This window comes from Solanum verrucosum, unplaced genomic scaffold (genome assembly GCF_900185275.1).
Source record: "Solanum verrucosum unplaced genomic scaffold, falcon-dt-bn FXZP01000033.1, whole genome shotgun sequence".
In the NCBI taxonomy this organism is placed as follows: domain Eukaryota; kingdom Viridiplantae; phylum Streptophyta; class Magnoliopsida; order Solanales; family Solanaceae; genus Solanum; species Solanum verrucosum.
The window spans coordinates 830,053-852,018 of record NW_026020752.1 but is presented as its reverse complement, the minus strand read 5'-3'; the positions used below and the strand labels follow the sequence as shown (position 1 = coordinate 852,018).

Sequence of the window (21,966 nt, the reverse complement as noted above, 5' to 3'; positions counted from 1 at the left end):
TACTAAGTGGATCCACTAGTCTATGCGAAAAGGATTCACCTAAAAAGTATGACCCTTTTCTACCATGATGGCTACATGGTTTATGGGGGCTGATAGTTGTATGAACTCTTTCCCATATCAATGTTCAATACTACTCCCAAAATATACTAGCTCTTTATGTTTTGAAAACACACTCTTTCTGTGATTTGAGATTAGTGCTCAAAAACTTAGCTCAAAGGCTATCTTGGAAATCAAGGTTTTCATTTCTTGTTTAAATGTGAAAACATTTTAAATCTCTTTGGGATTACTTAGTTCTCATATACTTTTGAAGAAATGAACTTCAATTTTTACTCTTTACGGAACTCAAAACTTAAGTCTTAAAACAAAGTTAAAACATTTGTAAAAGACTTCTTAAATTATGGTTCATGCTGAATTATGGTCGTGACCGACTCGATGCAAGGTTTTCAAGAACCATAGATAGATCTCAATACTTGGAACTCAAGAACTTCAATGATACTACTAATTTCAAGAATGCTCAACTCAGTGGGTTCATGCGGAATTATGAGCATGAACTACTCAACTCAAGGAATCAAAGCTACTTCTCATCTCAAGATTGATCGACTTATAATGTTCATGAGGAATTATGGGCATGAACAACTTAACAAATGGACTTCATGGGTAATAGGTAACAGTCCCATGACTAGGACTATAATCTCGAAAGGGTTAGGAACTCGATACTCAAGACTTAGAACTTGAAGATACGACTCCTTTCAAAGATACTAAATTGATGGAGTTCATGCGGAAGTTATGGGCATGAACGACTTGACTCAAGGGTCAAAATATCAATAAGGAACTCAGGTATACAACTCTTGTCATTCTCATACTTACTTCTCAAAACTTAACTCAAATCTATGGTTGATATAATAGGATTCACAATTGAACTCAAAGACTTTCTTGAACTCTACACTTAACTCTCTCTTGAATGTGAATTATGAATTCAAGAGTTATGGTTTATGATACGAAGAATCTAGGTGATAGTGTAGACTCGTGAATACATTATTCTCTCTCTCATACTCACTTTCTCTAGTCTTGAAACAAGTTATTAGAATTTTAGAAGACTCCTCAAAAAGACAAAAAGGGATTTTCTAAAAAGTGTTCGAAAGAACTTTCAAGACTAGACTCTCAACTCTACCTTGAATGTGATTTATGAATTAGAGGTTGTGATTTGTGAAAGGAAAAGTCTCATGATGTTTAGGAATGATTTTAGATAGCTAAACATGAGAAACAGTTGAAAAACACTGTCTAGGGAGCAAGTCCGCGACGTGGAGATGATTTAAAATGCTTGCTGGAAATAATTTTGAAACCGTGGAGTCCGTGACCTATCCGCGACGCGGGGAGAAAATTTTCACCCTGAAGGAACAGGTCCGCGACGCGGACCTGTACCTGTTCCTTGTTCGACTTTTTCTTCCTCGCTTTCTAACCCCAATTCTCCTAGAATCGAACGGTTTCTTCCCCAATCACTTGGATTCAATTACTTAACATAAGTACACTTTAATCTACTCAATACATCCCTCAAACACTCACTTACATCTCTAGAAATCATCAAAACCTCAACACAACAAGATTTAGAATGAAGTTCAAGAACACATATCAAGAACTCTAATCTTTCAATTTCAAGAATGAAATTTGCGCTGAAAATAACATGATTGGCGTGTGGGTGAACAAACCCAGCACTATGGAATCTTACATACCTCTTAGGGATCAAAACCATTGTGAAAATCTACAACAACACGCAAGAATATCGACGAACGTTTGATCCTCTCCTCTTTTCTCCTCTTTTCTCTTCTTTTCTCCTCTTTTCTCTTCTTGAACTCTCAACTAAAACCCTAGGCGTATATTAGGATTACAAAACTGAACCGAATAGGATTAGACCCCTAAAATATTACTAAAAATGAATTAAATCTTATTGGGTAACGAAAAGACCAAAATACCCCTCACTATTTTCGGCTAATTTTCCTTAACTGGACAACCTAACTTCAAAAGGTCATATCTCACTCGTCCAAACTCGAAACTGAGTAAACTTGGTGGCGTTGGAAAGATAATTCGAACACCTTTCCTAACGTATCTAGTAGAACACCTAAATCTTCCTAAGCTTGGAGTTATAGTCATTTGAAGTTGACCTAAAACTCATACTTAGCTTTACTTGCAAAATTTCAGATTTTGTTATTTCCAATTTAGTTCTTTTTGGAACTCAATGTGCTACATCTAGTGACCTGACCTTAATACTTAAGGAAGTTTTAATTCATTGCAAAAGTCTCACTCACTACGAAGAACGGTTCGAGTCTTAGTTCGAAAAATTTTCTGGGGTGTTACAAGATTCAAGAGGAGAAAAAGTTCAAAGTTTCAAGCATTAGTTCAAGAAATTTAATATTTCGCCAAGAACCTAGTTTTATGAGGCATGTAAGCTTCCATAGTGTTGGGTTCGTTCACCCACACGCCAATCATGAGTTTCTTTTGCGAATCTATCCATATATATTAAGCAATTTAATTTCTTGATAAGTTCTTGATAAGTGTTCTTGAAGTTTCCTTATCGATTAAGTTTTGATGTAAGATTCTGTCAACTTCAAACGACCAAATCTCTTAGAATATAAAGAGTTACGTGGGCCATAACATATCAAATTAACGGTATTTGAATCTACTTTCTAATTCCACCAATTTCGCCTCAATCCAATTTTTGAATAAAAAGTTATGAATATTTTAGTAACCTGATACAATGCTATTACAAACTAGCCGACGGGAAAACATTAAAAAGCGTCGTTTTTGGTTTTTTACCTCCAAGAAAACCCTAAACGAAATTCTTGACTAATAAAAGACTCAAAACAATCAGATTTTCATATGTTAATCCATCATTCTCTTCTCTCTCAAACCCTAGGGTAAAACCCTAAGGAAAAATCAAAGTAGAATACTCCATTCAAGATTGTTTCAATCTTTTTCAAGATTTTTCCTTTCTCCAAGAATTCCATTATTTTCAACTCAAATTCCTCCATACAATTATGAATCACTAATGAAAATCATAATTCTTGGCCATAGAGATTTCAAGAAACTAATTCAAGAATCTCAAGAAAGGTTTTCTTGATCGTTTACCTTCAAGCTAGGGTTTCAAGGCTTCTAATCAAGTTCTTCTTCAAGATTCTTCAAGATTTTTCAAGAACCTTGTTCTTCTAGGTATGTAAGGCTATCATAGTGTTGGACTAGTTCGTCCTCACGCCTACGTCTTCTTTCAAATCACTAAAAGAGAAATCTAGGATTCTACCCCTAGATTTGAGTATTCTTGAGATAAGTTGATTTGAGTTCTTGAGTTCATGAGTTCATGGTTCTTTTAAAAACTCTATTCCTAATTATTGAGTTTCTATATTTTTATTGAGATCCTTGAACTGATTTGTTCATGTTTATAATTCAGCATGAACCCTATTTTGAGTTATAAATCTTGAGAATTTTTTCAAAGACAACACTTTAGTTTTAAACTGAGTTTTGAGGAAGTAAGTATGAGAATGAGAAGAGTCGTATACATGAGTTCCATATTGTTATGTAGACCCTCGAGTCGAGTCGTTCATGCCCATAAATTCCACATGAACTTTATACATTAAGCATTTTGAAAGGAGTAGTATCTTCGAGTTCTAAGTCTTTGAGCACTGAGTTCCTAATCCTTTTGAGATTATATTCCTACTTATGGGACTAATACATGTTACCCATGAAGCCCTTGATTTGAGTTGTTCATGCCCGTAATTTTGCATGAACCCTATGAGTCGAGCAGTTTAGAGATGAGTAGTATCATTGAGTCTTGAGTTCTGAGAACTGAGGTTCTTTACTGCTATTAAGATCTCTGAGTTGAGCCATTCATGTTCATAATTCCACATGAACCCTATGATTTGAGTTATAAATTTTAAAACGCTTTTTAAAGCCAACACTTGAGTTCTTAACTTGAGCTTTGAGAAAGTAAAGATAGAGTTTTGAGAAAAGAGTTTTCCAAAACATGATTAGTATGATAATTGAGTATGCCATGAATGTATGAGTAGCATGGTATCTAGATATACCATCAATGTTTATGCAGTATGACTTCCCAAGTCATCAATGATCATATTATAATATGATTTTGAAATGCTTTTGAGAAAAAGCAGAGTTGAGTTCATTTTCTTTAAAATGATATATGGGAACTAAGTATTCCCAAGAGTAAATATTTTCATATTTAAAATGAGAGGAAACTGAGATTTCCAAAAGAGTTTTGAGCAGTTTGTGTACCGTCTCTTTTAAGAGAAATATTTTTGAGTAATAATCTCAAACCACAGAAAATGTTATATTTTTAAACATATGACCTAGTATAGTTTGGGAGTAGTATTGAGCATCGATATGGAGGAGAGTTCAGATAACTCACAGCCCCCATAAACCATGTAGGCAACGTGTGTAGAAAGGGTCATACTTTTTTAGATGATTCCTTAATGTTTTTTAGCATAGACTAGTGGATCCACTTAGCAGTAGGTCTTATACCCTGGCAATGTATAGGACAGTTCTGGCAGTGTTGGTGAGACGTTGTATCATCACATAGATCATAGTGATGGTTGTAGGTTAGAGAAACTCCCACAGAGATATTTTGTATTCTTATATACACAGAGTTTACTTTGTATTTTCATATACAAGCAGAGTTTATTGTATCCTTACAAACAAATTGAGTTACTATTGTATTTTTTCAATACATTGAGTTGTTTTCTACTGTTTTAAAAGCTTACCATATATCGCAACTTTTATTGTTGGTTTATCTTGAGTTGAGTATCCAGAGTTGAGTACCTTTGAGTTGAGTATCATATCTTTGAGTTGAGTAACTAATCTTTGAGTTGAGTATCTTATTCTTGAGTTGAGTTGAGTTAAGTTGAGTGAGTTGAGAAGAGGTAAGTATATTTCCTTTTTATCAAGTTCAAGCCTATGTTTATGCTTTATAATTCCCCTTACATGCTCGTACATTCCACGTACTGAACCATTTGTCCTACATCATTTCATGATGTAGATACAAGTATTCAGGATCATCAATAGGCGTTTTGTTGAGGTCATGTGATATTCCAATCAGCTTTGGTGAGCCTTCTTATATTTTGGAGGACTTCACCTTTATCTTACAGTTAGTATTTTTGAGATGACGTGGGTCTTGTCCCGATATCCTTCTGTAATAGTAGAGGCTTCATAGATAGACAGAGTTGAGGAGTTTTTGTATTTACTTTTATTATGAATATTGTACAGACTTTTAAAAAGGTTAAGTATTCGAGTTTATTGAATTTATTTCAGTTTTAAGCTTTTGTATGCTTGAGTTAGTCTTCCGCTTGTAGCCTGCCAGGATGAGGGTTCACTTGGGGACCAGCAATGGTTCTCGCGTGTCGACCATGTCCAGGGTGTAGACTCGGGTCGTGACACATTTGAAGTTGCTTCAGCATTTCTTATTGAGGTAATAAAAATCAATTGTGCATGACACATAAGGGATGATTAAGTGTCTCCCCTCAATATGGGTTTGACAAAAGAGTAATTAGAGAAGAACCAAGAGCGTGATGAGAATAAGGCTAAAATAATGACCCAACTATTTATTGTCAAAGCATGTCATGGGGGTGGATTTAATTTGGTAAATGCAGTTGGTATTAGTAGTGGGTTGAGCCTGGAGGATGCTAAATTTGAAGCTAAGTATGAAGAGGAATTTCAATTCCTAGGCAATTAAATAAGGGGTTCTCGCCCAAGCTACCCAAAGTCGAGTGGGAATCAAGGTTGGAACAAAGATCGAGATAATAGTTGAAGAGATCGTGAATGGGATTGGTGTGATAGACGCACAAACTGGAGAGAGCGTAGAGGTGAGAAAGATTGAAATAGGCTTCCACATGATCGACCTAAACCAAAGGAACAAACATATCTAGAAAATTTTCAGACCAAGAATATATTGGTAAGGATCTTCAATAAAGTTGAAGGGTCTAACAAGGTGTTAAAAGAATTGAAAACTGATTTCCTTAACTTGACTTAAATTGTAACTTCTCATTTAGTGTCAATTAAGCAACTTGAGACCCAGATGTGCCAAATTTCAACTCATTTGAACCCGACGCCAAGAGGAATTTTCATTGTCGCCAACCCAAAGAGTGATGTTTGAAAACATGATCATGTTGTGCCACGACATTAAATAAGGTGCTTCTTGGTAGGCAACCCAAGTTTTTAGTGTTTTTCAATAAAGTGGGTTGAAATGTTCAGGAGGAAGTAAAGTTCCAAAGACCATACAAAGTTGGCGAGACATTGTAACGACCCATTTGGTCGTTTTGAGTACTAGAGATTTTTATTTTATAAAATACTTTTCGATAGATTCTAAATGGGTATTTTGGACTATTCATAATTACATTATGAAATTAGTGGGTAGTTTTAATAATTAATTTAGTTGATGGTTAAAGAAGATAGCATTAAAACTAGTAGTGGGTCACTTTCACCACTCTTATAATAGTCATATAATAATTTGGGTAAAAATAATCCGTAGAAGAAAAGAAAAGAACGGAAGAGGAGAATAACAAAAAGCAGCGTGAACGAAAGAAGAACGTGAGCGACTTGGACTTCAGGTAAATCATCCGCCAAAATTTTGTATTCGGAATATTGGTATGAATTATAGTATTATCATTATTATTATAATGTTGGGTGAAAGAATGATATTGTGGGTGCTATGCGTATTTGTTTACTGTCGTTGCAGTTCTTTACCTTGCAATTCAGTCGGATTCGTATACTAACTTAGTGTTTAATTATTAATGTTTGCTGGAGGAATAGTTTTATCAATTTAATAATTTGAATCGGAAAGAAGTTTAGAATTGAAATTAACAGTAATAATTGAAAGATTAGGAGTAGCGTTTTGGGGTTAGCATTTTGGGGGCAGAAAATTGGTAGTGGCTAATGATTGCCATGATGATGGCAATGATGAGGTAATGATGACTTAAATGTGTGATTATTTAAGAATGTACCAATTTCAATTCAGGCAAGAAAATTTTGTATCCTAGTGTATTGGTAGATTAACGCTAGTGAATATACCCGTCTTTGATGTTGAAATTTTTTTTATATGTTATCCCACTATAATTTCAGTTTTAATTTATTGAGATAGGTCATTAAATATTAGGTGTATCGTATTGTTCAAATACTATAAAAGTTATGATAATTGGAGAAATTAAGACTTACCCTTAGGTTTGAACTTTAGGAAATTGAGTATAGAATTAGGTGAGTTTTTGGATCTAGGCTAGACATAAAATAATACGAGTGTTTATAGACTCGTTAACTTACAAATTATGCACATATACTTGATAGATTGGAAAGGTTCAAAGGCATTGAGGAAAGAAAAAGCATAGGAGAAGTAGTTTGCTTGACTTTGGTTCTTCGGTGGAGGTAGGTTATGGTTTATTCTATTTGATAGATAGACTCCTAATAGAGATTTATATGCATTGAGTGATATTGTGAAGTTCTCTATGTACTTGATTGTGTGATTGTGTGGCTTGGTTGTGTGGTTTGTGATTGTTCTGAAATCCTGAGACCATGAAATTTATAATCTTGAACCCTCTCTATCGAAGTGATGCCTTAAATAAAGAAGGTTTGATGAAATATTGTTAATGAAGTGAAAAGTGGTGATAATAAATAATAAATTAACAGCATTATTGGATCGGGTGTCACAATCCGACACAATATTATTGGACCGAATGTCACGTTCCGACACAATATATTGGATCGGGTGCCATGAGTCGGCACGATATTATTGGATCAGGTGTCACGTTCCGACACGATAACATTAAAGGAAAACATATATATATATATATATAATTGTTTTTTTAAAAAAATAATAATAATAATAATATATATATTTTTTTATTATTTTTTTTTTAAAAAAAAAAAAAAGCAATTTTTGGTCCAGAGACCATTTATTAACTAAAAAAAGTTATCAAAGTAAACAATGGCCCAAGGCCCAAAATAACATTTAAGTTCCTAAAATCAGCTAATGTCTATCTCTATTAGGAAAGTATTATCTCCACCTCCTTTTCCTCAAGTGACGTTCTTTTGCCTGAAACCCATTTTTTTCCTTCTTCTCTTCAAGCTCAATCTTGTCTTGACATGGTAGAAGTTGATATCTGGTATCTCTTTTCCCCTCATTTTAAAGTTGTTTTCATTTTGTTTTCCCCTAATCAATTGTTCATCTGATAGATGGTTTGGGTTTACTCGCAATAGGCTGAAGAAACACTGATTGGAGCTCTCTGTGATGCTGTGAAGGTTTTTGGTAGCCATGGTTCGATCTTCTAACTCAATACTCCCTACCTTCGTGTTTTCGGGCCTAATTCTGTAGCTTCTGTTCTGTATTTTATGTTGTTGTGTTGTAAATAAGCTCATTTCATATTTATTGTTGACATCTTAATGATTTCCTCCATGTTGATGCTTATGTTATCCTCAATGTTGAATATTTATCTTTCTTGTCTTGATTCTTAATGTTGGTATTTGTGCTTTGTCGCTGTTTATTTGTCTCCTGAGGTGTGTTAGTAGATCCCCAAAGGTTGTATACTCTTTTATATTTTGCGATTCCACAACCTCTTTTGCCAGTAGATCTGGCACATTGTTAGCTTCTCTAAATGTATGGATAATAGTAGCATTTAGTCCTTGTAACCTTTTCCTGATCCTTTCCCCTCTTTCCACCAATTTCCATGATATTTTCCATTGTCCCCTTATCATCTTCAGTAGACTCAATGAGTCTGTTTCTATTATGACCTCTCTTAACTGCTTTTCCCAACAATACTCCAATTATTCATAAATTGCTAATGATTCTGCCTCAATATTAGTGGTATTACCCACTCCTACAGCTCTTGCATAAATCAGATCCCCTTGTGAATTCCTTAGGCAGAATCCATATGAACTTGATCCTGGATTACCTTTTGACGCTCTATCTACATTGCATTTCAGCTTTTGCATGTCAGGGGGTCTCCATACCACACTATGATAGTGTAGCTTTGGTTTGTACCTCCTCAGTCTTCTGGCTATATCTGACCATTGGGTTGACTCCAAATATATCCAAGGGTATAACCTTTTCACTAGCTTTTTAACCATATCTTGCACTTGCATCACCATCCCATTGAAGGTTAAGCTCCCTCCATGTTTCAGATTATTTCTCCCCTTTCATAAAGTCCACATGATTATAGTTGGCATAGCCCTCATAACTTCTTGCAATTGTGGTGAGGTTTTGTGTGTCCACCATGCAATAATCAATTGTTGCAAATGCATCCCATCCATGTGTATACCTGCAAAACCAGCAAACTGCTTCCATAGCCTATTGGCTATGGAGGCTGTTAGGAATAAATGAGTCATTGTTTCCTCAGTTTTCTTCTCACAGCACCAGCATCTTGATACTAGCTGAATTTTCATTCTCTTTAGATTATCGTCAGTTGGGACCCTCCTCTTCCATACCCTCCATAGGAAAAAACTCACCTTAAATGGCAAACCCATATTCTATATAAAATCAAAATCAGTTCTGATCTCCTTCTTTTTCCTCCTTATTTGCCAAGCTGATTTTACAGTAAAGTCTCCATGTGTACTGCCCATCCACCAAGCTTTATCATTTTGATCCTCCCTATTAGGAGGAATTATGTTATCCTTAACATACTCCACCATTTCTGTCAACATGTATTCAGCTAAGTTTTCTTCATCCCATCTTTCCTCTATGACAAAGTCTTTTACTTCAATTTTTGCTTCCCTGACTTCCCCACTTTCAGTATAATAAATTGCTCCTAATCTTGTCCAGTTATCAAACCAAAAACTTGATGTTCCTGCCTTTATCTGCCACCAAATATTGTGCTCTACCTCCTCCCTTACCACAATCATTTTCCTCCACACATGTGATGAACACCATCATGTAGCTATAATTGGATGATACTTCTTGCAATACTTGTTCCATATGTAGCTACTTCATAGTGAGGATGTTGAAGTCCTAAAAATCCACCAAAGCTTTGCAAATAAAGCATTTCATACATCATGTAATGATCTAAAATCCAAACCTCTCTCTTCCTTTGGGTAACACAAGCAGTCCCATGACATCCAATGTTTGTTTTTGGCTCCATTAGGATTTCCCCAAAAAAATCTTGCTAGTAGTTTATGCAATTGAGTTATGACACAAGCTGGAGGGTTCATTGACAATAATAAGTACATTGGCATTGACTGTAAAACATGTGCTATTAAAACATACCTTCCACCAAATGTAAGAAATCTATTCTGCCATAGGGCCATTCTTTTTGCTACTTTCTGATCAACTCTTCAAAGTGACCTTTATTCTTCCTACCATAGAATATAGGACATCCTAGGTAAATGAATGGAAATTTACCCTGTTTGACCCCTGTAATCCTTCTTACTTTATTGCATATCCCTATTGGCACCTTTTCATGTAGATAACACACACTCTTGTTAATGTTTATCAATTGACCAGAGACACCCTCATATCTTCTTAGTACTTGCATCATCATCCTCATTGATTTAAGTTGTCCTGAACAAAAAAGTAAAGTATCATCTGCATAAGATAAATGGTTAATTTGGGGGCTCTATTTTGGAAGCCCAAAACCTTCAAATTCAGCTTTTTCAAATAAACCATTTAAGTTTATTGCCAAAACTTCAGCTGCAATAATAAACAAAGTAGGTGAGAGTGGGTCTCCTTGTTTCAGCCCTTTTGATGATTGAAAGAAACCATAAGACTTCCCATTCATGAGTATCGAATACCAATTGTTACTAATCAACCTTACTATCATGTCAATCATTCTTTCTGAGAAGCTAAACTTTCTAATGACTTGAACAAGATACTTCCAAGAGACTCTGTCATAGGCCTTTGCCATATCAAGTTTCACAACCACATTATGTAGTTTGTTTCTCTTGTTAATATCCCTTATGATCTCTTGAGCTAGGAGAACATTTTCAGTTATGCTCCTCCCTTTAACAAACCCCAACTGATTCACTGATATAATCCTTGGCAGTACTTTTGAGATTCTCTCATGTATCAATCTTGAGATGATCTTATTGGCAAAAGTGCTCAAGACTGATTGGTGTTAAATCTCCATAATTCTCCACTACCTCCTTCTTTGGAATTAGGACCAGGTTTGTGTGTGTTATGTATCTTGGTAGCTCAAAACCACTGAAAAAGGCCCTTACCATATTTCACACTTCATCCTTAATGATTTCCCAGCAATATTGAAATAAATGGACTGAGTAACCATCTTGCCCACTCGCACTGTCTCCATTTAAGTTAAAAACCACTTGTTTCACCTCCTCTTTTGTAGGTATCCTCTCCATTTCTTTATTCTCCTCTTCTGTGATCCATTTTGGGATACACTAAAGCATTGAAAAGTCCATTGTCTCTTGTGTTTCCTTAAACAAATACCTGAAAACATTTACTGCTTCCTCTCCAATATTCTTAGGTGAGTTAATAGTGTCCCCTTGTATAGTTTTGATTTTTCTAATGTTCAGTTTCCTCCTTCTCCCTTTAACATATGCATGGAAGAACTTTGTGTTTCTGTCCCCATCTGTGAACCACCTCATTCCTGCCTTTTGCCTCCAAAAATCTTCTTCCATCTTCAGATACCTTTTTAATTCTGCATTAGCCCTGCTGAGTTCAGATATGTTGGCCTCTGTAGGAGCTAATTCTAATTTCACCCTTTAACATATGCATGGAAGAACTTTGTGTTTCTGTCCCCATCTGTGAACCACCTCATTCCTGCCTTTTGCCTCCAAAAATCTTCTTCCATCTTCAGATACCTCTTTAATTCTGCATTAGCCCTGCTGAGTTCAGATATGTTGGCCTCTGTAGGAGCTAATTCTAATTTCACCTCATTTCCTTTAATCACATCCTCCAAAGTTGTAATTTTTTTTAAAATGTTCCCAAATGTCTCCTTGCTCCACTGCATCAGTACTGTTTTTAGTCGTCTCATCTTTGTATGAAAAATGGTAAAAGGGGATCCTTCAACCTGATTCCTCCAGTTTTCCTCTACTATCTTCTTGAAATCTACATGTTTAGTCCAAAAATTCAAGAACTTGAAAAGCCTGCTGACTGGTTCCTGATTAGAATTACACCTTACATGTAGTGGTGTGTGATATGATCCCTGCATTATTAAATGGTGGACCTCACTTTCTGGTGCAAGATTCATCAAAATGTTATTCCCAAAAACCCTATCACGTCTCTCAAAGATGCAACCTTCTTTGATTCTCCCATTCCACCAAGTATATCGACTACCTATAAACTTCAACACATTCAATGCGCAGTTATTAATACATTGAACAAAGTCTTGTGTCTCAAAATGAGACACTGGTAGACCCCCCAATTTCTCTGTGCCATCCACTATTGTGTTGAAATCTCCCCCAACCATCCAAGGTATAATCTGGTTTGCGTTTGCCACAAAATCCAAATCCTCCCATAGCTCTAATATTTCTATCACACTGCACCTCGCATAGACTGTTGTAAGAGAAAATCTAAATTGTGTGCCTTTTAATTTGTAATTCATAGTGAGTTTTTGAAAAGTATCTGTTGAACCTTCCTCTTCCCAATCGTCCTCCCAAAAAACCCAAATCTTATCTGAGCAATTTGCCTTAGCATGTGGTAATCCCAGCTTTCTCCTATAATTTTCCAGTTCGGAGGGACTTTGAAAAAGGCTCTAGTATTGCAATGTATGAATAGTGATGTCTCTTGTTCAAGTCAACTACTCTCTCAAAAACATTTTGAGTTTTAACCGACCTGATATTCCAAAAGAGGACTTTGTCTATCATTGATATGATGATAATGAAGACCCCATCCTACTCATTGTCTTTATTTGTGACGGTTGATTATGCTTGGATCCTCTTTTGTCTCTTCCCTTTAATCTTTCTATCTGCTTTTGGTGATAAGTCTCCACTTCTGTCTATATTGTCAATATTTGCATCCATGTTGCCTTCCTCCTCTGTATCTTGTTGATGTTGTTTTTCCTGTTGCTTAATGGTATGGATTTTGGGGGGTAGCTCTCCCTCCAAATCAGGTGATTTTCCTGACTTTACCCCTTCATTCAATCCCCTTAACCCTTTAAATTGTTGTTGGCTCTTTTCTCTCTGGGAAACCTCTGGTGAGTTATTTGTACTACTCGATGTCCCTATTTCATTTGATTCTTTCTCCTTGATTAAATGATCACCTTCATTCAATTCTTCTCCTGATTGATTTTCCCCCATGATATCATGCTCCTGTCTTTCTTGACTATCTTTTGTCTCCTCTTCATTCTTTTCATCACAATCCCTCTTTTCTTTATTCTCCTCCTCTATTTTACCCCTATCTATCCCTCCTCCACTTTGTGACTCATATTGATCAGCAACTCTTCTTTCCTCTTCACTGATTTTTCCTTCCTCCACTTCTTTTATCACACTGATTTCCCCTTCTTCCTTTTCTTTATTCTCCCCAAAAGCTTCATACATGTTATGTGTTTGAACATTATGATCCTTCACTAGATGTTTCCTTGGATGCCATACTTGTTCTCTCCTTCCACCTCTGTTATGATATTTATCCCCTTCCTCAAACTTCATCCTACTTTGCTCTTTCAAATTATTGTTTTCACCTTGCTTAATCTCTCTTTTATGCTCCACCATATTTTCTTTCCCTTTGGATCTTCTTTCCAGTTCTTCCTTCTTGTCCCCTGTCAATTTTTCAGCATTACTTTCCTTCTCCTCTTTAGGGTATAACTCTGGATGAATGATAAAACATTCATTTTCATTATGTCCTTGTAGCATGTATGTTTTGCAGTATTTTGGTACATAGTCATATTTAATTGCAACCCACTTCTCCACTATTCCCCTGTCTTCTTCCTTACTCCCACGTTGATTCTAATAGGGAAATCTCTCATTAAATCCACTTCTACCTTAACTCTTGCACAACTTGTTCTTGTTTTATTTTGAGTTTTCATGTCAACTTGTAAAGGTCTTCTAACAGCCGATGCCAACAAGAATATTGCTTCCTTCCCAAAGAAATTGGGATAGAGCGCTAGGAACGATATCCACGCAATCGCAATTGATGTTTCCTCCTCCGGATCAAACATTGGATCCCACTTAATTATGGGTCCTCATAGGATATGACCAATAATTTTGTGTGATGTAAAACTGTGGTTTTGACAATAGAGTAACATAATCTTCCAATAGTGTAGTCCTTATTAGAACATACCTATTACTTAGTAAGCCAATGTTTACATCCCCTTTCAGTTCACATTGTTTTGGTATTAATCTCCTTAACTTCTGTATCTCCGGCCACCCGTAGGAAAATTTCCCTATCACCGCGAACTGTAGGTCTTCATTGATGATCATCTGTTCTACTTTCTCTTCTTCCCGCACTATCCTTGGTTCTCCATGTAGATATGCTACTTATTTCATCGGTATAGACTTGTGTTGTGAGTTCCTTGGTTTAATAGTGTTGGCGTAAGTCGTATTCGATGGATGCCCTAGATTATTAATGACTCCCTTAGGTGTTGGAGAAACCTCCAATGGTGGAGGCTGCCCCACGGCCGCCGCCGTCATCCGACGAGTATAGGCAAGTTAGGGCTAAAACGAAATTACCTGAAATATCGAAGCTTCTCAAGGTGATTTTGAACTGTTCCAAATGATATATATATAATGTAATGTACTCAATCTCAAAGAACACAATTCCCAAATGAGCTCGTTGTGGAGGCATGAGTCCTCATGTGTGTTCTTGATATTGTTGATTGATTACGTACTTACTTTAATGTTGTTGTCATTGGTTCATATTACTTGTTGCTTTCCACCTGCTAAGTGTCATAGTTGATTTTATACTATTATTCATTGCATATTAGTTTCTATTTTTGGGTTGACCGATGATACATACTCAGTACATGTTCCTTGTATTGACCCTTACTTGTGTTTTCTTCGTTTTCTGCTGTGGAATGCAGCAAGTGTACCATCGACTTCGGCTCGCCCTCAGCCCAGCACATCAGATTTCAGGGTGAACTATTCCTTCTAGCTCGTGTTGGATTCTCTCAGTCATGGCATGATGTCCTTAAATTTCAGACATAGATCATCTTATTTATTTATTTTGGTGTTTTTAATACTCTTAGAATTGGTATTTTGAGAACAGATGTCCTTGATGTGATGACTTTCAGGTTTTGGGGATAATATGTAATAGACTTTAGAGGTTTATTTGATTGGTTACTCTAATAAGTTTTGAGCTTCCGCATTGTTGTTGTTATTCGTAGTTGAACAATTGATATGATTTGGGATTGAATTCGTTGGTTCACTCACTTAGGAGATTAAGTGTGGGTGCTACTCATGACGAGTTTTGGTTCGACATAGACCCACAAGGTGATTCGCCGAATGCGTTTAGCGAGGAAGATTCAACTCACCAAGTGAATTACAAAGAAACTTAGAAATGGTTCTGTCATTTTAGGTGAGCTCCTGAACATTTGGTGATTCACCCAAATGGTAAGGTGAGTTGGATCGAGCTCACCAACTTAAGATTCAGGGTTTATATTGCGTAAAGCCTAAATGGGAAAGCTAGCTCAATTGGTGACTCGCCGAAAAGCTTTGATGAAGTTAGTCGCTCGCTGACTAGGACCTCAGCGGGAAAACAAAGGGTCTTTTATGCCTAAAATGTCTTTTTTCTTTTAAAATTTCTCATTCTTTCTTCTTCCTAACTATTCAGTACATATTGTCAATTAGTTATTTTGCATTTATACTCTCGTGGAGCTCTTGTGGATAGCATATTTATGGGAAAACAAGCCCCAAACCCTTGTTCCTCTTTGTTTGCTTAATACTTTTGCTAATAGAGGTTGGTTTTCGACACCTCTCATATTTTGTGGTTGATGAGTTTGCTAGTTGTGATTTGGTTATTGATAGTGATTTACTTGGTGCTTAATCATATTGGATATGTGAGTTAATGTGATTGATGTGTTTGCTAGTAAGTGTCACATGTACACAAATGCTACGTGGTATCTATATGTCACTTTTACCCTTGTCAGTCAGGTGTGTTGTGTCAATAGCCCTTTCATGTACGTACAATTATTCCAGTTGAAGGCATGTTTGTAAGACACATTTTCCTTATTTTACAGGATGTCAACTGTCAATCATTATGATACAGTATATGTAAGGTTTATGTGTTCATATAGGGTTGTCGGCCTCACAAAGTGTTGTCGTGTGCATTATTTCAAAAATGTTAAATTGGAACTTAGTTTGGAAATGGCAGCATATGCATTTCATGTTTAGTTCTTATTCCGAAATGTGCAACATATTTCATTTAATTTGACCAATAAACCATTTTCAAGTTTAATTTGAAATATCTAAGGCAATCATTTAGTAAAGCAAATAGTGAAAATTTTATAATTGACATATATAAGACTAATAATTATAAGTTATAACATTATTTTTTATCTTTCAAGTTATATCAAGAAAAAATTGTAGGTTTTAACATTTTAGTAAAATAAAAAATGATTTAAAATATAAGTAAAAATTAATTATTGTGAAAAATAAATAAGGTAAAAACAGATATATTAGTAGTAAACAATTTGAAAAAATTAATGATAATTAATAGGAGGCATATAAATAGGAGATTCATAAAAAAAGAAATATTTGTTTTTCTTTTTTAGCTTAAAATAGTTAAAATTCGTTCAAAGAGATTTCTTTTCTTTTGTTCGAAGGTTTCTCTCTTTTCAATATTTTCTCTATAAGTTGTCACTCTAATCTAATTCATATTCGTTTTTATTTAATATTTTTATTTTCTTGTAATGGACAGCTTCTTATTAGTATTAATAAAGCATGGTGATAGATGGGATCCTTCAGGTTAGTGTTCTTTGCGATATTTTATTTGTATTGGAATACAAACCAAACGCAAAAAAATTATGAACAGTATTACTGAAAAAAAATATATTCAGATTTTGTTTATGTATAATAGTTTTAATTATGGAGTTTTTGGTATGAATATTCATTTTTTGAAATTACATAAAATTTGTATGAAGTTGGTATAGATTTTGTTTTGAACATTCATTTTTTTTTTATGTTTCTGGCCAGAAAATTACATAAAATTTATTTGAATTTGGCATACTGGTTATATCATGTTGGTATGATTTTAGAATTATATTTGAATGATTTTCGTATACTATTTATCTAATAAATGACAATTAATAGTTAGAAGTGGTATTATTTTGGTATTATAGTGGCATGATTCTGCTGTGAAAAAGTGACAACTTATGGCATGAAATAGATATAATTTTGACATGAAATAGGTATGAAAAGTGTGCATACTAATTATATGAAATTTGTATACTGATTTCAGATTCTTTGTTTATAATAATTTTAATTATGGCATTTTAAAAAAAAATGTATACTATTATATTTTGGTATGAACATTGAATTTGTTCATTATTTGTCTGGCCCATTTTTAATTTTTTGGTATGAATCTGGTTAAAAAAAATAGATAATTTTTTTTTGGAATTTGTATATTACTAATACCAACATCTATGACAATCCATAATGTTTTTTGGTACAATTTTTGGTTTGATTGAATTATTTTTTTTGGCATTATATTGTAATGAATTTTGGGAATAATAATCTAATGAATTTGGTATACTGTTTATTTAAGAAATGACAATTAATATTTATAAGTTGGAATTATTTTGGCATTCTAGTGGCATAATCCTGATATGAATAATTGATAACTTTTGGCATGAAATGTGTGAATAAGAATTGTATGAAATTTGCATACTAATATAACATGTGTTTTTACTTTTGTATCCTATAATAACATATGAAATTGTTTTAAAATAGCATATGTATTTCTACTTTTGTATGAATTTTGTACGCATAAAAATGGTATGAAATTTGTATACTGATATAACATGTGAATAAAAGTTATTTGTACTTTTGTATGATGTAATACTGACACAATAATTTATGATGGAATAGGAAAATATGCAATTCAAAAAGTGTCGGAGCATAAATTATTGTCGCCTAGTTCAAAAAGAACTGTATGGAGACCACAACTTGAACGTTGTAAATGGTTTGCTAATGTGAAATTCAATAGGTTTAAGATTACGTGCAGTACATGTCATTGGAAGGGACACAACAGGAAGACATGTTCAAATTACCCTTCTGAAAAAAGACATAATTTATTTTTATTTTGATTTTGATTTGATTGTTTATTGTGACAAACTCATGTTTTGATTTATTTTGTCTTTTATGTTAATGAACTATAATTTAAGAATATTTATTATGTGTGCTAGTTAATCATTTGTGTATTCAGTGTTTTTCAAATGACTCAAAAACTAGGTAATGCTGGTATGTGATTGATATCGAATGAAAAAATTAAGTCAAATCTTAGTATGAAATTGGTATACAATTGGTATCCATCTGATATCCCAATGGTAAAATTGAAAAAAATAACATGTAATTGAGTTTTCAACTGAAATAGCCAACCTAAAACTAGTTAATATTGGATCCAATTTGTACAAATTTGGTATTGAATTGATATCCCATTGGAAAATTGAAAAACCAACATGTAGTTGAGATTTCAACCAAATTAGACAACCTAAACAAGTTAATGTTGTATTCAATTGGTATCCAACAGATATCCTACTTGAAAATGAAAAAATAAAATAAAATGTAACTGATATTTCAACCAAATTAGACAATCTAAAACAAGTTAATGTTGTATCCAATTTATAAACACTTGGTATCCAACTTGAAATTTTAGAACAAAGACAAAAAATAAAAATGTATGAAATTGATATCCAACTGATATAAATCTGGGAAGATTAATTCTGACAATGTAAAACAATGCATATTATATATTGTTGTCAAAAATTGTAGCAAAAGAAATATACACCACCCAAAAATCAAAACATGTAATTAAAAGTCTAAACTGCAATAATTAATACAAGTTCTATATTTTTCTCTCTCTTCAATTTATATTTGGATTAATTACTTGGGTGGATTCCTTTTAAAAGATAATTACTTAATTTAAATATACTCTCTAATTATTACCATTTATAGTAATATATAACAAAACTATGTATTTTATTAAATTTCTGTTTTCTCTCTCGCCTCTTTACATTGAATCAGATTGCGATGCAATTCGCATAATTTCTCTGCTCTCACTTTTCTGTAAACTCAATAGTGTCTTTCCTGTTACTGAATCTATATCCGAAATGAACCTATTTATTAGTGATAAAGCTTGTACTTGTAAGATTCATCATTGACATAAAGTTCAATTTTGCTGATATAAAAACAAGCATTCTACTTAAACCAATTGCAATGTTCTGGACATTAAATGTATGTATTAAAAATATATTATGCATATATTATATTGTATTATAAGTATATTATAAATTACTTGAGTTGTGATCACTAAAAAGAGAGTGAAGTTTGCAAGCCATATTATAAATATATTGTTAATGAATAAAACATGTATTATACATGTCTTATAAAGTGAAGTAAAGCAACACGGTCATATTAGTCATGTTTTTTTCTATGCATCACCAATAAACTATAAAATGAATTAAACTTGAATTAAAAATGTATTACACACATATTAAAATTGAATTAGAAGAGAAATAAATATGAATGCAAAATGTAGCAAACGAAAGAGCAGTCAATGATTCGTAGACTGAATAAAATGTGTATCAATAATTAATTAGACAAGTAATCTAATCGTAACAAATGAAGAAACATAATTAACTGTCAAATGAATTAAACTTGAATTAAAAATATATTACACATATTAAAGTTGAATTAGAAGCGAATTAAACATGAATGCAAAATGTATCAAACGAAAGAGTATTCTCTGATCTGTAAAGTGAATAAAACTTGTATCAATAATGAATTAAACAAGTAATTCAATTGTAACAAATCAATCAATAAACTGCCAAATGTATTAACTTGTATTAAAAGTGTATTACACAAATATTAAAGTTGAATTAGAAAAGAGAATTAAGCATGAACAAAAATTGTAACCAATGAAAAATTAAACAATGATCTATAGAGTGAATTAAATTTATATCAATAATGAATTAAACAAGTAATCTGATAGTAACAAATAATAAACTACAAAATGAATTAAATTTGCATTAAAAGTGTATTACACAATAAAAAAGTTGAATTAGAAGAGAAAATTATGAATAAATGAAAAATGTAATTAACGAAAGACAAGACAATAATTTATAAACTGAATTAAACTTGTATTATTCATGAATAAAACATGTATTATATGTGTCTCATAAATTATTTTGGTTTGTATCATTAGGAACATGAGTGATGTTTGCAATATGTATTAAAATGTAGTGTGCATGTATTATAAGTGTGTTACCTAAATCATTTGGTTGGTATCACTAAGAAGAGAGTAAAGTTTGCAATATGTATTATAAATGTATTGTTCATGATTTTAATACAATTTTAATAAATTATAAAACACGTTTAATACAACTTTAATACAATTGTGATACATTTCCATAAACTTCACCTATTTCGAGTTTCAATCTTATATTTCTCCTAAAATCAATTATAAACTTAACCAAACCCTCTTAAAATAGAGATATACAACATTTTCAATTATTTGTAAGATCAACACATCCAAACTAATCACGAATTCGTAAAATTCATATAATGAATTCAAAATTTGAAGCTTTATAATGATCATCAATGATAAATTCTTGATGCTATAATTTTAGAGATTTGAAATTTCTGTTTGAGAACATGATATTGTATAAATTTTTATTTTTCTATTCCTCTTCGTTGTGTTTTTGGGTAATAATAGTGAAATATGGGCAAAAACTGAGTTGAGAATAATTATTTAAATGAAAATTTTAAAAGAAGTTGAAGAAGAGGAATAAAAAAAGAAGAGGAGGAAGAGAAAGAATAACGCTGAAAGAAACAAAGAAGAAGAAAAATTAAAAGAAGAAGAGGAGGAAGAGAAAAAAAGGGTAGGCGAAGCGAACTAGACTGTACAATTTTTTAATCCAAAAAATTGTTATATTTAGTTACAAAAATTATATTGTCATAGATGGTAAATATTTTTTTAATATAGCATATTTATGTGATTTACCCTTTATATTTCGTATTTAAGTGTGAATATTTTTTTACCATATCTAGGCTAAAATTTAAGAACTCCTTATTAAAGATTTTATGATCTCATATTAATTAATTAATTAATTAATTAATTAATTTTATATATATATATATATATATATATATATATAACAACAAATTTCAAAATTAAATATACTTGTTTCACCCACAAAAAAAGTATTTTAGATATAGAAAAACACACCAAAAACGAGTTCAAAATTTCAGTAAAATGATTTTTTTTCTCAAAACATCAAGTTTCAGATTAAATAAAATAAAAAACGAAATCAAATTTCAAAATTTAGAATTCTTATTTTTTTTTAAAAATCAGATTAAAAAAATAAAAAACAATATCAAAATTAAAAAAAAACCATCAAGAAAAGAAAAAAAATAGATTAAAGAGAGAAAATTACATGTTAAAACATACGGTGATAAATTTATTTATTTTTAAAATTAAAGCCCCCAATAGGCATTAATAAATAAAAAGTATTTGAATAGTAATCAATATATATCTTGGGAATAATAAAATAATCAATATAATAATCAACTAATTAGGAGAAAATCAAGGGGGAGATTTATCTTGTCAATTATAAATTACTGCATTTATGGAAAAGATATTTTGAGAGTAACGTGAGGGTGGGGTGTGGGTTGACATGTGATAAGTTAAAAAATCCCTTAAAGGTGTAATTGATAATTACAAATTGATTCTCTCTCATTAATTATTATTTCTCTCACCTATTAATCATATAACATTATATAATATATATTAGTTAATAATATATAATTAATTAATATATAAACTAAAACTAATCTCTTAACACTTGTAATTAAAATGTTATAGGTAGTAATTAAAAAAGA

At 32.7% G+C, this 21,966-nt stretch overlaps 1 protein-coding gene across 1 annotated transcript; it reads right to left on the bottom strand.

The window, feature by feature from the left end:
• Nucleotides 1-12,858: 12,858 nt before the first annotated feature.
• Nucleotides 12,859-14,090, bottom strand: LOC125812750 (uncharacterized). The gene is made up of 2 exons (XM_049492225.1): nt 13,983-14,090; nt 12,859-13,878 (listed from the first exon to the last, which is right to left on the bottom strand). Exons 1-2 carry the CDS (start codon nt 14,088-14,090, stop codon nt 12,859-12,861), a joined length of 1,128 nt encoding a protein of 375 aa, XP_049348182.1.
• Nucleotides 14,091-21,966: the final 7,876 nt, after the last annotated feature.